The 19,344-nt window shown below is 33.7% G+C and overlaps 1 protein-coding gene across 1 annotated transcript in view; it reads left to right on the top strand.

The window, feature by feature from the left end:
* Positions 1–19,344, top strand: part of Malrd1 (MAM and LDL receptor class A domain containing 1) — a 610,752-nt gene that overhangs the window by 418,935 nt on the left and 172,473 nt on the right. The window contains exon 31 of the mRNA XM_078024684.1: positions 5,679–5,840. Within this exon, the coding sequence (XP_077880810.1) occupies positions 5,679–5,840 (162 nt within the window). The remainder of the gene's footprint in view (positions 1–5,678; positions 5,841–19,344) is intronic.

The following is a 19,344-nucleotide window of genomic DNA, read 5'->3' as shown; positions in this document are numbered from 1 at the left end:
CCTCAGAATGCATAAGATTTTATTTTAGGCTTCAAAAACTCACTTTATAATGTGGGAGGAAAAACCTAGGGGGAAAACGTATTAAAATATAATGTTCTTCAATTTTTAGTATATAAGTTGTTCATAGCTGAAAAGATTCCTGACTAATTTTAAAATACAGAAAATGCTGCCTATAATAAGGTTACTACCCCTTACTTGGCAACTACAAATGAAGACTAATATGAGTGCATTAGATGCACATATTTGTATATGTAATGTAAATATAGGCTTGAAAATAAAAGGAAGAATTACTAAGTATATTGGTTTCTCAAATATAAATGAGGCCCATTTTCTTTTTGCTTTTCTCATTTTTTCCCTTTCAGGCTGCTCATATGATTTTTATTTTTCCTACAGCTATTTGAGGTATTGATGTGAAAACACATAGGGGCGATTTTGATTTTCAGAAACTGAAGTCAATGACATACTTAAATATGCTTAGTTATACCCACAATTTTGATAGACTACTGCAGGAAATATTTAAGTTTATTAAAACAAAAGCAATATGTCATGAAAGAGAATAGTCACTATTCTTAAAAATCTCTTGATGGATTTTGTTCAGATCCATAAAATGTGCTACATAGCACATGTAGACAGGAGATATTAACTCTACCAATCGACTTCATCAGTATTTCATATTGATGTTCTTCTGGATGCATTATAGACATTAGATCTGAATTCCTGTAGCCAGATAGATCATCTGTTGTGAATAATGGAATGAGTGATCACATTTTCAAAATCATATTTAGAGAAATATAGGGAATGAATTGACTTTTGTAGTTATTAACCTGAAGTCTTCATTTTGACTGCAGTCCTCTCTTGTTAGGCAATTATTGTAATTCTCAAAGATTTCATTTTCCTCACCTGTGTGATATGTATAATAACATCTATCCAACACAGTAATGGATATACTAGATAAATGAATATATTGAATTAAATTAAATATTTGTTCAGTGTTCTGGAATGTATAATGTTAGCCGTTTCCAATTCATTTTTATATTCTTTCAAAATTTGTCAGTCAGATTTAACGTCTCACTTCTATGTTTTTTGTTACAATCAAAAAAGAAATGGTGATGTTCCTCAAGACTAAATTATTACTGTATGTTATCAACAAAGATAAAATTTTCTTTTGCATTTCTACCTCCTTTTTATTGCTATCTCCTTTTACATAAATGCATGGTCTCTAACAAATGAGATCAATTATCTTGTAAAAACCTTAATAATTAAGATAGAAAATCTGTTTTTTTCTCATGGAATTATTGTCCACTGCCTTTATTCAGTCATCATAGTGTTCCAGGTCAGTATGTGGACAGATGCCTCCTCTTCTCCCTTTCACAGCGTGGACAGATACCATTATTTAGTCATGTCACTCTTATCTACTATAACAAGATTCTTCCAAGTCTATCTCAATGCAGAGCTTCAGCAAGTCATTTTACAAGGAAAAATACTTTTCCCTAGAAGGCATGTTAATATCCTGTACCATGCATTATGGTGTGTTCAAAATGAGGTGACTATTGGAACATAAGGAATTAAAAATAATAAACTATGGAGCTATGCCTCTAAAAATATAAATTTATCAGTATTTGCACTGATCATATAGCCTTGTGTCCAAGTATTAAACCACTGGGAAAAAGCCAGTTGTGTTAGTAATGCTTTATGTCTATTTAAGGGATCATGATTAATATCACAATTGGAAAGTAAGTTGTTCCAAAGAAACTGCCACTTTGAAAAGACTGATATATATTCATTATCAAGAGATGTTATATTCTTCATATCATCCATCTTTCAGTGGATATTTATTGAACCACTTGTGGTATGTATAGTGCAGTTCAGTAATAATACCTGATCACATAGAGAGGTTTACAGTAGCTTAATGTTGATCAATTAAAATGACAATGCAAAATGAAGAAGCAATGGATTTCTACATATATGGTAACAACTGTAAATGCTGGGAAGTGTCTTATCCAAAAACCATCCTGAGTACTCATGTGCTCTGGGGAGGGAGAGATAGGGCTTGAGCTGAATATGAGATGAGTAATATTTGCTATTGAGCATATCGAGGAAAGAATATGTTAGTTAAGATGTCTTGGGCAGAATTTCTGATCTTGACCAGTTTAAACAACCTATCAGCTAAGTGCCTATTTGTCCCTTTATATTCCTTAAAAACCGAATGATTTTGTTGACACCATTGTGACTAGGAACAAAAAAAACATCATCTCCAAATTTTTTTCACAGCCACAAGAGGCCAATGAAATCTATATAGAAAGTTGAGAAAGTTATGTATTTCATAAAAATGAAGACTAGAATAGAAAAAAAGTTCTTTTTAAAAATCTTTCCTCTTTTTTTTTCTGTGCCTTGAGTCTGTGTGGTACTAGGAAGTACAGGGTTATCTTGCAACTAGGAATGAGCAGAAGGAGGAGAAGATAGCTCAGAGAAAGACCATGCAGTTAAGCCATAGTACTTATCTCAAAATGACAACCTGATGACTTTTTGTTAATTGAGAAAAATTAATTCCTGTCTGCTTATAGTTACTGTAACTTGGAGTTTTAGTTGTTTGGAGCCAAATGCATTTCTAACTAATACAGACAATAAGCAAATGCTTTATCTCAAATAACGAGAAACAACAAATGTATGGAATTGTACGGATGCCTGTCTTCTTTATGCTTCCCATCTTCAGGTAACCCACTTTGCTATAGAATTAGTTCCTTGTATCAGTTTTTATATCTGCAACTCTATCCTGAGAATAAACAAATAGGTTTTCTTCCTTTTGGCTTCCTTTTAAGAACAAGGCAAACTTTTCCTAGATGTCTTTTCCATAGTAAGTCTCATTAGCTAGACTTGCATTCCTAATCTGTATTTAAGTAATAAAGAGGACAAAAGAGAAATAATCTCATCACTGTGGGTTAGATTATCCATGTGCTTGAGTGAAAAAAAATAAGGGGAATACTTACATAAAAGTGCACCTTAGAAAAGATAGGGAAAGAATGCCTGTGAAATAGTAACCAAGCCAGATAAAATATCCGAGAGAGAGAAAGAGAGAGAGAGAAAGAGAGAGAGAGAGAGAGAGAGAGAGAGAGAGAGAGAGAGAAGTAGTCTGAAACATAAATGGTTTAAAAAGCAAGTTTATATTTAAGAGATAATCTTCTGAAAATATGAGTGAAGTAAAGACCATTTTGAACATGAGACAGATTTTATTCTAAAAATACTTTGCCTCAAAGTAAAGGTTATTGTATTCAAGACTAGTGATTTGTGAGATTAGTTTCAGAAAGTGTGAAGAAAATGGAATATTTTCAGCAAAAAAAAGTAATGCAAGAGCAATCTTAAAGATGCTCATGTGGTTTGGGTTTGTAAGAATGATAGGATGAAGCCTGCACTAAAGACAGTCTCTTAAAATAAGCCACCAGCTTGAACCAGTGTGATGGTTACTGGATGATAATGGAGGGAACAGATTCAACAAGTTCTCAAGGAAAACCTATAGTTATTGGTGGAACATTGAAAATGGAATCATAGAATATAGAATCAATGGTCACTCTGAAGGTTTGCATGTTTAAAAAGAGATAAGACTCATGTTATGAAATGGAGCCATGATCTCATACAGAAGAACCTATTTGGAGAGGTGAACAATGAGTTTGTTTGGGGATTGTAGGTTTTGAGTGACAATTGTATATTCCAAGTAGAATGTATCTAAAAAGAATATTTAAAAAATAAAAACAATTTATCTTGCTAAAAAAGAATCATTTGAAGATGTTATTTTGTTCTTAATTGTAGTTATAGAATCTTAGATCATCCACACAAAAATATAGAAGTTCATGGGAAATCATGAATGAGGATAAATATAAAGAGTGATAAAGTTAAGCCAGTAAATATATACATATATATATATATTATATATATAAAATATATGTGTGTGTACACACACACACACACACACACATATATATATATGTATATGTATACATATATATATATATTGAACAAGGATAGCCTGACTGTGATTAAAAGATATAGAAAAGTTGTGTAACCTTGAAGGAATTAAAGCTATGGGATTGTAATAACAGTATTTTGATAAGGAGTTGAGATCATGGGCATATTTGGCTTAGAAAAGGGAAAAGGAAAAGTGACTGATTTTGAGATGGAGAAAATAAAATATGAGACTTTATTCTGATTGTTTATGTGTCTCTACAGTTGAAGATAAAAACACATGTTAAGTAAGGTGGGACAGGAGGAACAAGGGTGTTCTGGTGAATAAAGAAGGAAGTGGAATAATTTTCATAGAGTTAATGTGTCAGAGTTAGTTACATAGCAGTACAATAGTATACAACTTGTATGGGACATCATTTTAAAGAATGCATAACAGTAGTCTCCTATGTGCATTGGAAAATACTGAGTATTTACAGATGTATTGGCTACACACTGAGAGAACTGAATTTTTACTTATCTCCATAATATAAACTACTACATAGTATAAAATACTGGCATGACATACATAAAAATGCATAGAGTCCATAAATAAGTGTATAAAAATAAATGAATTATATAGTCATGTAGAATAAGAAGGATGTACATGATTAAAAATTAGTTTATTTTTTAGAGATTTGATGCTGTAATACTTAGGAAGTAGAATGTTGAAAATAAAAATCCTCTTGGGGATCCAGAAAAGTTCATATTAAAACAGTAAAGACTGTTTGGTATATGTTTGGCATTCATTTAATGACAAATTTTTTTTCTGATTAAGATTATGGTAACATAAGTTTTATGTTAAGAAAAAATGATGATGGAAAAAAATTTTAAATAACGTGAACTTCATCTTTTTAAAATGAAGGAAAAGTCAATGACAATCTCAGTAGATTCATACTGATTAAATAACCCAATCATTCATTCTGTCTATGTAACACAGTCAGATTTTACAGTGAGTGCTCAAAAATAATAACTGCTATGCAAAAAAAAAGAAAGAAAAATGAAAGCCTAGATATCAGGGTATTATTATGAAACTTTTCACAGACGACTAGGAGTATATATTCAGCGATCACCTATTAATTTTTCTCATTGTGAGCAATTTAATTTTTAATGAGTTATCAATCAATACTTTTAGAAAAAAATTTCTTTCATTATTTAGTGGATGGCTCTGAAATGTGTGCCAGTGATTTGTGTGGTACCCAATTGGGTTTATGTCCTGTACGCTTTACTACTTTTCTCAAAGGCGCCTTGTCTTTAGTAAATGACTACCTCTCTCAAGGTCTGTGCTATTCAAACACAAGACGCAACCCAGGGATAGCAATGAACATCTAAGTGATGGAAGCTGTTTATTTAACCTGAATTATCTGTACTATCATGATGCTATGTTCATTGTTTATGTGCAGACAGTTTTATCTGTCACCTACCAATATTGTTAGTCCATACAGGTAATACCTTAAGACATGACACTTTTCATGCACTGCTTCTGGATCCACTGATAAAAAAAAAAAAAAAGTTGCAGTATATAACTGATATTATGCATGGGTGTGAATATTTTGATTGTATAAATGTATTTATAAAGAATTAAAATATACAAATACTAATATATTAAATCATCACAAAATATAGGGTCATTGGAATGTGATAAACATCTCCAGTCACTTCCATGAACATGTTTGTTTCACTAGGACTTTACACAAGTACAACAGGAAGCTGCAATTTTGAAACAACTTCAGGAAACTGGACCACAGCCTGCGATTTGACTCAAGACTCTGAGGATGGCTTGGTTTGGGACATTGGCAGTGAAATTTCTGCTGAAACTTTGAGTCCAGACTCTGATCACACACCAGGTTAGTCTAGTAGCAATACCTCGTCCACGTAAGCCTCTACTATGTGAACTTAAGAGGATATTTCTTGTGTTCATGTGGGGTTAGAGCCTCATAGGCTTAATGGAAGGAAGGCATTTCCCTTCTATTTTAACCCCTGAATTATTAAATAGACCCAAAACAGACATTTCACAGCAAGGAAGCCCAGGATTTATATTTTAAGAGGTACAGATTTTATTTACTCTACCCTAAAGATAGACACCTTTGGGACAGGCTTGGGTGGGTGGCATTCTAATTAATGGATTCAGTAGGTGAACAGACAGGCAATTGGCAATGATGAGAGTTCTCCTGCGGTCAAAATGGACAGTCAGCTGATCATTAGCTTCATCCCTGCCAGTCTGAAACACAGGAGTGAAGATGGACAAGGTAAGTGGTGATGGAAGGAATGAGCATCCACGGTATCTTGACACATTTTGCTTGCTGCTCTACAATATGAGAGTAATGCAACCTTTAACCGTTTTATTATCAGTGGACTCCAAGTAGAAGTGAGTTTATGATTGTACAGAGAAATCCCACAGACTCAGCGCTGAAAAGTGTAACTTTTTTTAGGTATAAATATATATGTTTTCTTTGAATAAAATATAGCGTTTCTTATAGATGAAAAATAGCCTAAGATATTTGTGGTAATTTTGTGTGTCAACCTGGAGGATATTTTTGAATAAGGTTAATATTTAAGTTTGCAAACATGGGGGAAAGCAGATTGCTGTGCATATGTGGCCTCCTATCAGTTGAAGGTCCCAATAGTATAAGAAATACCATCTTCCTCAGCAGGAGAGATTTCCTCAGTATACTCTCTGAGAATTTCATCTGTACTATAAGCTTGCCTGCTCATTCAGCACCAGTCCCCTCTGCAGATTGTGCAATCTCCAGACCCCCAAATTACCAGGAGTCTATGCCTTTTAATAAATATTTTTCTATGTGTGTATGCATACATAATATTGTACCCTAATACAATATTATTCAGAAAAACTGGACCACGGGTACAATGAGAAAGCAGAATTATGAAGAGCTGAAGTAACTTCTCAAAATAAAAGTATGTAACATTGGTTTAGCCATTTTATGACTAATAAAAGAACAAATTAATTTTATATTTATAACAAGATGGGTATTCTAATTCAGTGGGAATTAGAATTAGTGTCCTTCAGTACTTTTAATCAGTATTATTTAATTTGGTGCTGGCATATCTGGTGATCCACCTGGAAGGATAAGAAATTATGAATAAAAAAAATGTGGTATATATATACACAATGGAATATTACTCAGCCTTAAAGAAGAATGAAATTATGGCATTTGCAGGTAAATTGATGAAGCTGGAGAATATCATGCTAAGCAAATTAAGCCAATCCCAACAGGATGGTCAAAATAAGCCATGGAGAAAATGCCATTCAAAAAGACTGCAAAGAGGAAAGGAAGGGACTACAATCCCAAAAAATCAAAGGCTGAATGTTTTCTCTGATATTCAGATGTGGATGCTGATCCATAATAGGGGTGGGGAGCTAGGGAAGAATGGAGGAACTTTGGATAGAGCAGAGGGGAGTGAGGGAGGCAAGAGAGTGTGGAAGTGGGAAAGATGGTGGAATGAGTTGGACATTATTACTCTATGTACATTTATGTTTGCATGACTGGTATGACCCTATGTGACTCTGCATTGCATAGTTGAAATGAGAAGTTGTCCTCCTCTTATGTACAATGAGTCAAGAATGCATTCTGCTGTCATGTATAACTAATTAGAACAAATTTAAAAAGGAAATTAAACCCCAGTCCTTTGTCATATACATACATACATTTCAGATGGATTAAAGACTAGAACGTAACAAAAACAAAACACTTTGAAAGAAAAAAAAACAGAAAGTAATTATGTGCATTTTGAGAGGCAGGATCTACCTTCCAAAATTCATTAGTCAATTTCTAAAACCAATTTAGAAAGCATTCTGGCCACATTGAGACCTAAGAAACAACATATAATGATTAGTGTGTGAGGACATTGATTTTGGCATGTTTACAGTCAAAAGCTGGGAAATAAGTGAACGCTTCTCATATAATCTTTTGCGTTCCTTTGCTCAGCCGTGTGTCAAATGCCAGGCACTATTCTAGCTCCAAAGGATACATCAGTGAATAAAACAGATTAAAAAAAATCTCTACCGAAGCAGAGCTTGTATTCTGGGAAGAGTGAAAAAGATGATGGATAAAGAGAATAAATTATATGGCTTGTTAGCAGTTGAGGGTGCAAAGAAGAAAATAATGAAGTAGGGTTTGAAAGGCCAGAGTCTGCACCTTGGTTGATGAGTGCATTGTAAATAGGATGGTCAAAATAAGCCACGGAGAAAATGCCATTCAAAAAAAGACTACAAAGAGGAAAGGAAGGGACCACAAGTTTACCCAAGGAAAGAGTGTCCCAGCCAGAGGTAGATCAGACTGCCTGGTAGATGTCTCCAACTGGGGCTAGTGATGTTTGGGGCACTCACATGAATTGTTGAGGGCCTTCCTCAATGCTGTGTTTGGCATAATTCCTGGTCTCTACCAAGCAGCTGCCAAAAGCATGCATCTCTCTAGAGAGGGTCTTTACAAATCAAAATGTCCTTAGAAATCACAGGCTACCCTCTAGAGGACAAAATCACTCCATTGAGAACCTAGAATAGTCTAGAAGCAAAGGTCACTCATGAAATCCACAGCATGCAGTATCAAGACCCTGCTAAAAACAGTTTAGTCCCATACAATTGATTCATAGAGATTTTCCAGGGATATTGTCAATGAGTAAAGCAACATGAAAAAATGATCATAAAGTTTAATCCAATTTTTCTAAAGTGAATGACAAACACGTATTTATACATATGTATACATCTATCCATAAATATTTCCATTATGATTATGCATGAAGAAAAAGAGAAAGGACACACACTTGTGTATTCACATGGATTACTTAGGTGGGTGACACAGTTGGAGTTGAGGAGAGTAGGAATAAATCCAAAAATAAGTAAATGAAAATAAGAATGTCATCTCAAAAGAAAATTTAGCATATATGGTGGCAATACATTGATGTACTTGTGAAAAGTGTGGTGAATATTTTTAAACATCGCCCACTGGAAAGTTTAAACATTTTATTCTCATTTTTAATATTTATCTTTTCTTCTATATTTCTTTTTATCAGTTTTTTATTACTAAGTAAAATAATTTTTTTCTAAATGTTTCAGAATACCCATAATCAAATACAAAGGAAATTTTTTCCTATAATCCTAGTGCAATGATATAACTTTTGATAGGTATTATTTTTGTATATACTACCATTCTTTTTTATGGATATATTTTCAAAATAAACCAGGGCTTTAATTTTAATAATTGAAAAAATATAGTGCAAAGAAGGTTGTATGTTGTGAATATTTGTAGTATGGTAGTTTTAGTTATAGTATTCTAATTTGGGGATAGACCAAAATTTATAAAATTATTTAATTAATTATTGAATAAGTAAACTAATTACTAATACTAGCACTATAGTAAACATTCACAAAAATGAATATATATTTAAATGAATTTTTTTTACTTTTATGGTAATTTCTGAGAATGCGTATGGGTTTGATTTCCTTGAGAAACTATGAAAAATAAGCCAATTTTCATTTTTGCTGCTCAGCTCCAGACAATAACCTGTACACACAAAAGCTGGTGTTCTTTACAATACATCTGCAATAATCTTCCCTGATCTAAGAAGGTACTTGAAAAGTAACATATTTCCACTAGTTTAATATTACTAATGGTACAAAAGTATTGTAAGCTCAGTGAGCAAAAGATGGTAGACAATAGATAAAAGAAAGAAAGTTCACACTCGATTTTCAAGGAGACAGATGAGTGATCGATGATACCTTTTAATAGAACTTATTAAGGATTATTAATAGGAGTATTTATTTTCTTTTTCAAACTTTATAGTTAGTGTCAGTTCCTTAAGTAGCACGTGAAAAGTTTTGAATCTGGTTATTTATGCAATATTGTATAACAATATGCTGTCCAGTGATAAAGAAATATCATCATTCCTACAGGATATTTTATTATCCTCCCTGTTAATCACTACTTGAGATGGTATATTTTTTAGAGCGCTCTCTTCAAAGCAGTTTGATTATATTGTCCTTGTTGCACAAATACTGCTCAATGAGCTTGTTGAAGTATCTCTGAAACAATGGGCTGCTAAATAAATTGTGAGGATACTAATTAATTTTGACCCTCTGGGAAAAACAAAATTCTTTATAAGAAGGCCAACAGATTAAAGAGCCTATGGTCTATTTCTGAACATCACAACATTATTGTTAATTAAAACTGTATTTATGGATCTTTTTACTTATTGTTACCAAGATGAAGAATTAGATACATAAGAAAGCCATTTTCAATGCCCATCTCAGGCCTGTTTACAAACCATTTTAGAGATATTTCCCAGCTGTAGGAAGAAATCACAAACATCAATCCATTCTGCAGTCTACATGTGAATAGCATTGATAGTTAATATATCCAAGATTTAATGGCAAGAGTGACATTTATGTGACATGAATACATGAAGGCATTATGCACAAGGCTGCTGTTTTCTTATTTCCCTTCCTTCACAATTTTGTCCTTTTTAATGATATAGTTGACCATCTCCATAATTGTACCATAAATTCCAGTTGGTCAGAAGTCATATCTGTGATTTTTATGTTCTCCCTAGCATTTAAAGTCAAATGGAGTCACACTTGATAAGTACTTTGTAGGTCACATGTGACTTGGATATATCCTCTTCCATATTGATTAGCGGCAAAGTATTTTGGATCAATTAATACAAGCATTTCCTTAGTGTCTACTAACTACCATGCACTGGTAGTTATGAAACCTGAGGGTATGGGTTAGCGTTTGAAAAATTTCTGAAATAGTTTGCTGTCCCATATAAAACCTGCATGCTCACTATTGTGCAATTTTGTATCCACCATCCAAGTTAAAAAATATCCCCTACTAATCTTTGTATGCTAATGGTCTCACTTCTATAACTGCAATTTAAGATATAATGTGTTCAGTATACATAACTGAACTTGATACTTGGTTGGTCATGTCGTGCAGATTAGACAGATGATAACTGTTCTTCTGGTCATGCAGACAGGACACGTACCATCTTTCCTACATGAGAGACGAAGACCACAGATGCTAAGCAACTTCTGTCAACCTGTCTAATGAGCAACAAAGCCTGAGCTCAAACCCTAGAGTGTGATGCATACTCCAAGCCCCTTTTCAGGACATTAATGTAGCTTGCTTCCTCTTATATCCAGCTCTGCATGGATCCACTTAAATTTCCTATTCAGGGCTCCCTTACTTCAATTGCATTCTAGACTTTTATCACCATCTTTCCCTGGTCTCTGAGAGAGTACACAGAAACTCCTGTATCTAGGACAGGGTATGGAATTTCACATATAAAATTGAGTCCTCCCTCACATGTCAACCAGACAGTTATTCTCAGATTCATTCTGCTCTTATTCACATGCTCGCTCTCACACACACATGTATATTTACTCTAACAACATGCTTGCATACAAAAAAAAAAAAAACAGGTAACGAAGCACTATAGCATAGATTTTTCTGCCCAGGGAAAAGGGTTCACTATAGGCTTACCCAAGGATGTAAACAGATATCCCCAAATCAAAGTAAAAGGTACCATTATGAAATGAATTGTCCCTCACCTCAATTTATATGTGGAAGTCCTAAACCCCATGTGACAATGTTTGAAGACAGGGATGTGAAAGAGGTAATTAAGGTTAAATGAAGTAAAAAAGAGGGGGCCCTGATCCAATAGGAAAGATTTCCTAACAAGAAGAGGAAGAGACAACAGAGGTGAATTGGACACACAGAAAAAATGGTCATTCAAGGACACAACAATAGAGTGGCCATCTCTCTCCTGAGAGACCTCAGGAGAAATCAAATCTACTGATACTATGGCCTTCAACCTCTAGCCTCCAGAATTATGAGAAAATAAGTTTCTTCTGTTTATGCCAGTCAGTTTATTTGGTATTTGATTATGACTGCCCTAGCAGATCAATGCAAATAAAAAGAAAGATTGGGGGCTGGAGATGTGGCTCAAGCGGTAGCGCGCTCGCCTGGCATGCGTGCGGCCCGGGTTGGATCCTCAGCACCACATACCAACAAAGATGTTGTGTCCGCTGAGAACTAAAAATAAATATTAAAAAATTCTCTCTCTCTCTCTCTCTCTCTCCTCTCTCACTCTCTCTTTAAAAAAAAAAAAAAAGAAAAAGAAAGATTGGGATGAATTTTAGAAACAGTAGTCAGAACACCCGGTAGAGGGGGGAAATGGCTTTTCCATGTGTCTTTCCTACCAGTGACCAATGTTTGCAAACTCAGCTACCCACAGCAACGGCCTTTTCTCTCAGGATACAAATCAGAACTGCTGCGCAGATTGGAATCTTCCTGGGAAGGAATGATTATGAGATAATAACAACCTTGAAAAGAGACAGATTCATGCTTGGGGTTACACAGGATCAACACAGTAGGTTTTCAGGGTGAGAAAAAGATAACTGTTCAAAAAATAAACACTTAAAGCATTGCAGTTTACCTGAGTGCCTACCCCCTGGGCTCAGAACCAAGCACACTATTTTCAGCCTTAACTCCACAGTAGAATGATCTGGTGAGTTTTGTTTTAAGTACTAATATCTGGGATCCACTCTCAAATATTCAGATGTAATCACTGCAGGTTGTGGTCAGGGCATCAAAATTTGTAAGAATGTATAAGATTGTAATGTGCAACCAAGGTTGAGAGCCCTGCACTATAGGGAAGCCTACTAGTGTACATGGCCACCCACAGATACAGCACCTGCCATTCACTCTCCCGATCAATGGAGATATCTGCTGGAAAACAATTCTGTAAAACTACTATGAACATTGTTTATTTTTTTCCTAAACAATAAAGTCTTTCATTAATAAATTTAAAATGAATAGCAAACGATCACAGGGAATTTAAAGACAATTGAGAGAGGAAGATGAGGATGTGAAAAGGGAACAGTTATCCCTGAGGAAATAGATAACTCCATGCAATGGACAAATGTTACACCTACACTTTTTATTGCTCTTTAAAAACTGTTCCTGTGCCTGTTTGTTATCCAGCCTTATGAGTCCTATGCCACCCTCCTTCTCAGGGACTAGGATAAAAGCTGCCAATCCAATGCACATGTGCAAGATTTTGGAAAGCAAGCAGCAGCAGCATCCTCATTTACCTCAATACTATGCTAGTAGCCGTTTTTTATGTGCACTATTATATAAAAGTATTAGGACTATACATTGACACATATACATCTATGTTTATATGAAATATATTTCCTATTGGCTGTTCAATTATAATAAGAAAGTATAATTTTAAGATATGTAATAAGCTATTTATGAAAAAAGGAGTCTTTACCTTACAAAAATATGTGTGTTTTAGAGATGATATAATTTAATATCCCAGGTGGTGTTCAAATAACCCAATTGAATTGAGGTTATGGGTGGAAATACAGCAAATAAGACATCTGAACATGGATTGGAAATTCTTGAAGCTAGATTTTGTATAGCAGTTTGTTTTCTTTTTTCTAATAAGGTACAAATTTGAAATTTCCAAAGTAAAGATATTCAAAATAATGTTCCCCCCAAGTATGAATGTTTAAGAATGAATACAACTCAATATCAAAAATAAAAATTTTAAGTACCTGGTAGGAAAAATGGATGAAGGACCTGAATAAACGTTTTTCCAAAGAAGACAAAAAAGTACTAACAAACAGGTCTATGAAAAAATGCTCTTAACCTCCTGGTTCATCAAGTACATGCAATCAAAACCATAAGGATATATTGTCTCACACCTGTTGGGATGGCTTTTACCAAGGAGACAATAAGTAACAAGCATGGGGATGGAGGCTGTGGAGAAAAGGTGACCTTTGTGCAGTGTTGGTGACATGAGGACTGGGAGTCACTGTCTGCACCCTCATGTTTATTACAGTATTAATCACACAATGATCATTATGTGAAAACTACCAAAGTGTCCTTCTTGGGATGAACAGATAAAGAAATTATATATGCATACACACACACACACATACAAACATGCATACAGAATATTGTTTAGCATACAAAATGGAGATCTTGTCATTGGCAACAACATTGGTTGAACCTACTGGGCATTATGCTAAGTGAAGTAAGGCAGACACAGGGAAACATACTACATGATCTCACTTCCACGTAGAATCTAAAGAGAGAAAAAGGAAAACTCAAATTCATAGAAATGTAATTCTCATAAGCAAGGGAATAGGGAAAATGAGAAGGCGGTCAAAGGGTAAAAACTTACCTATATAGGATAACTAAATCTAGAGACCAAAAGTACAGTATGAGAATTACAGTTAATAATAGAGTATCATATACTGGAAGTTTTGCTTAGTTTTATGTTTACCATATACACACATAAAAGTAATATTTTGGCTGTAGCAATCATCTCACTATATATATATATATGTATGTCAAAACATCCTGCTGTACACCTGAAATATGTGAAATTAAAAATAAAATTTAAAAAATTATAAAATCTAGTAAGGAATAAAAACTGGATAAGAAAATCCAAGGGAGTTATTTACAAGTAGAAGTGAAGACACAAATAATAATTAAAAGTATCTCACTAGGTTTTTATGGAATACTGAGATATATCAAATAATATGATATGCAAATCCTTCTTTTATTTTCTCTGATCCTTAATTAATACATTGGAATTTTTATAACATTATTTTATTTGTTTATTTTTATGTGGTCCTAAGGATCGAACCCAGGTGGGCCTTACACATGTGAGGCAAGCTATCTACTGCTGAGCTATAACCCCAGCCCCTACATTGGAATTTTTAATGATATTATTTCAGGAGAGATTTTTGCTTTGATTGGTGGTGGTTTGTGTGCTCCAAGGGAGGAATTACTAATATACTGCTACTATAACTACCACTGATAATAATAATAAGGACATTGAAGCCACAAAAGGGAAACATCTGTAGTGTGTCTGATGTCAGTCCACTTTAGGAACATTTGTGAATAAATGGAGAATATACATAGTTGAGTGATATATACATAAAATGATATATATCATTCATGGACAAATATTCATTGAAGTGCATTTCTGCCAGGCACTGTTCTGGAACTTGGAACACCTGTTAAACAAATCAGAGAAGGATCTCTGCCATCATGTAGCAGAGAGAAGGGTTCAAGAAAAATTCACAAGGAGACTAGAATGAGGATGCCATCCTGAAATTGTTGTAGGTTTTACAAAGCCTATCACTGGATAGTGAATAGATTCTCTTCTATATATTCACACAAATCCAAACAACAGAATTTTTTTTCAAACAAAATAAAGAGAAATTACAGAGTATTGAGAGGAAGAGAACTAACATCTGTTAAATGTTTCCTGAATCAGAAATGGCAAAAAATAATTGCATATGTTACTCATTTAATCTTTTTAAAATACTATATGATGTACAACATGCTGTATGTTTTGAAAAGTTAAAAAACAACCAAGTTGCATGGATGACTGAGCAAGGAGGCTGGAAGGCCAAACTGTCTAAATCAAAACAGTTCTTCTACAACCTTATGGTCCAATGTGTTAACCACCAGCCTCATGGAACTATGGAGCCCTGGGAATGTGGCCAATCCAAACTGAGAGGTGCTATTCATATGAACTACAAACTGGATTTCAAAGACATACTACAAAAAATCTTGTTAGTGCTTTGTATATAGATATATTGAGTTAAATAAGATGATTTCATAATTTCTTGGATTTTTAAAAATGTGGCTGTCAAAAATCCAAAAACTACATATGTGATTCACATTGCATTGTTATTGAACAGTCCTGCTTGATATTATAATGCATGTATAAGAAAAGTATTCCCTAACTTAGAGATTTTCCTGACAAATAGATAATACACTTCAATTATTAAATAAATATTGAAAAGTACTCATCCCTGGATGTCATCATAGATGGGCAATCTCTTGTTTATGGGTTCACACACTTGCAATCAAAAACTACACAGATGATGTATTTAACTTCTAATAAGTAAAGGTTTTTTGAAAATGAGAGAACATCCCCAAAGCAAAGTGACATAATAATTTAACCTCATGGAAACATTCACAAAGTACATCTAATAATTAGATGTTAATGTAGCAATCTTCTTAGAGAACATTAGTATAATGTCAAAAGCATAGCTTTCTAAATTATTGCCAAAATAAAATAGTTCCTTGTCCCATAATTTTCAAAGAGAAGAACCAATATAATTCTTTATTTCCTTATTTTATCTTTTTTCTAAGTTAATATTTAATTACTTTCATGAAATTGCAGAATCTCTGTTGCCCTATTAGATATGTGACAATATCTCTCTGATGGCATATCTCATCTCTACAGTTAATGATATAACATCATTCCAGAACTCTATTTTAAGTTTTTAACCTAATTTTTATAGGATCGGTATTTTCAGGTAATGACTTGAAAATTTTTTCACGAGTACTAAAATGCAATAACCCATGTCAGCAGAATGGGTTTTCCTTAATAAAATGTTTAGTTGTTTCACTAACAGACAACCTTATTTTGATGATTCTTAAACAGAAAAAAGGTTGTCTTTCTGTGTAATCGGGTTGGATTGTGGTGCTGATCCAGTGAATCTCACCATTTCTACCACCCTAACCATGACCATCAGGATGGCTAGTATGACATCACCAGTCACAAACCTGATTTGTTTTGAGTGCTTTGCTTTAACAGTGTATTACTCAGCATTATTCCCAAAGTTTGGTCTGCTGGGATATGGAATGTTATTTTTTAATCATGGACAAATTTATCTCAGATTATTTTAAAAGCTTTTTTTTTCCACTTAATTTTAGAACTGTTCAATTATTTGTCTTTCCATAGAAACAATCCTCTTGATGTTTAGTGTAACCACAAATTATGTTTAGCTTTTTATTTTCTTTCATTGCCAATATTTCTCATCAACATGCTGAAGTAATGCATGATAGCATTTATGTACCTTGTTAATATCAATATATTTTTTTCTGATTTTACCCTATTCGTGCTTTCTTTTTTCTTCTTCTTCTCTGACTTCTCTCTTATCATGTCATTCAAACATTAGGATAGAAAGGAGATTTTATGAAGGAGAATAATTTGGAATATTAGAAAAAAATGGGTATTAATGAACAGCATAGCTGATATTTATTATCTTACTATCACCTGACAAACTTAAACATTTTAAAGGCTTTTATTGTTTACTTATTTTTTTATTTTAATTTTTTAGTTGTAGCTAGACATAATAGCTTTATTTTATTTATTTATTTTTTTGTGGTGCTGAGGATCGAACCCAGGGCCTTGCATGTCCTAGGCAAGCACAGCACCACTGAGCCACAACCCCAGCTCTTGTTTATTTCTTTTTTAAAAAAAAATAAAATACAACAGAAAATAAAATCTTAACCCTCACAACCTCCTAGGGGAGAGAGAAATGATATGCAGAGAAGATTAATAACTTGTGCCCAGCATCACAAATAGCACTTTGAGATCCAGCAGGAGGAGCCCTGGGTGTATGAGGCAAAAGCCTGTACTTCTAACCACTGTTCTCTACAGCTTAATAAGACTTTCTCAAAACTTTCTGAGATATCTACATTTAATGACATAAAATGATCAGTAATGATAGTTTATTTCTCTTCTCAAAACCAAAATGTTTAAATTGATGTCTCTTTTTTTTTTTTTTGCCATTACTAGGGATTGAACTCAATGATGCTCTACCACTGAGCTACACCCCCATCCCTTTATTATTTATTTAGAGACAGGGTCTAACTGAGTTGCCCAGGCTGGGCCCCTGCTCAGCCTCCTGAGTAGCTGGGATTCCAGGGGTGCTTCACCATATCCAGTAAAATGATATCATTTTTGGTATGGCATTCTGTTCTTAAATCAAATGGCTCAAAACCAACAAGTATATTTTTCCTCTGATTCTAGTTGCTATTTTCTTCCCTTAGTTTAGTATCTTCTTTCTCCTTATCTTGTCTTACATTTTATAAATACAAACATTTCACTCCAAATAACACACCACCACCAAAGAAGACAATTGAGAGACTATTGGCTGATAAGCTTCAGAATATATTCTACAGATTTAGTTTCTCAACACAAAAAGGCTGTAAATAAATGTACCCGCTGATTTCTAGTTAACCAGAAGTAAAATAAAAGTGTTTGTCTTCATGAAACCCTAGTGTGTGTTTAAACCAGGGTCATTCCTGTTTCCCTTATTTTTTCCTGAGATAGAAGGTTGACTTGATTTTGGTTATATTAGAAAAGACTAAGAAAAAACCCCAGCCATCAATAACTGCTCTGTGTTTCTTCAAACATCTCCATGATCTGACAAGTAATTTCCATTTTGCTGCCAAAAAGCAGCACTGGTCTCACACCAGAGATAGAAAAACATGAGCTTTATTTTTTAACAAACAAACCAGTTTTATTTAAATTTTTAAGTTTGTATAATTTTATATATCACAACAATTATCCTTTTGAATTATCTTTTCCATTCATTTGAAAACAAGAGGTACCTTAACTCAAAAATGGTATGAAAACAGGTGACAGACCAGATGGCCCACAGGCTGCACCCTGCTGACCTGAGCCCCGAAGTTTTAACACAGAATGAAGAAAATAAACAATTTTCTGTTTCTTTTTATTTTTATACTTTTAATTTTTTTAAGTTATGCATAACATTAGGATTCATTTTGACACACGCATAAAAGGATAAAATATAATTGGCTCTAATTCAGTCCTCAGTACTCCTCCCCTTCCCTTTCTCCTCCCTCCCCCTAGAGAAATACAATCTTGAACTTTGTTTTACTTTCTATTTAGTTTGGTGGGGTTTTTTTTGTCTATATTTATTTATTTTAAATATTTGTTTTATTTATACTTGGGCACAATATCTTTATTTTGTTTATTTATTTTTATATGGTGCTGAGGATCGAACCCAGGGTCTCACACGTGTGAGGCGAGCACTCTACCACTGAGCCATAACCCCAGCCTTTGTCTATATTTATTTAACATATTCCAACAGTATTCATGAACTGTGTCAAGTAAAAATTAAGTGATGTCTGCTTTAATAAAAGAAAAAAAACACAAGAATCATGGCAAAATGTGTGAGATATGATATTGAATGAAAAGCATGTTAATGAATCAATTCTTATGAATCCTGGAAGGCAAGATTAAACCCTGAAAAAATAATCTAAAAATCTTTTAGGTTGGTTGTTTTATCCTTTCACAAGCAGCCAGACACTGTAGTTTTCCTAAGATGAATTTCCTAAATGCATATTACTTATAGACTATTTTTTAGTAAAACAATGAACCGTTAAATTTTGATCTTCTCATAAGCATTGTCTCCTTGTATTGACTTCTCTTTTAAAGTGTCCTTAAACCATTCTATAGTTACATCATACTTTTTGCTTTCAA

This window comes from Ictidomys tridecemlineatus, chromosome 10 (assembly GCF_052094955.1).
Source record: "Ictidomys tridecemlineatus isolate mIctTri1 chromosome 10, mIctTri1.hap1, whole genome shotgun sequence".
Taxonomy (NCBI): Eukaryota; Metazoa; Chordata; class Mammalia; order Rodentia; family Sciuridae; genus Ictidomys; species Ictidomys tridecemlineatus.
Note: the sequence above shows the minus strand (reverse complement) of the source record. Positions and strands in the feature narration are given on the sequence as shown.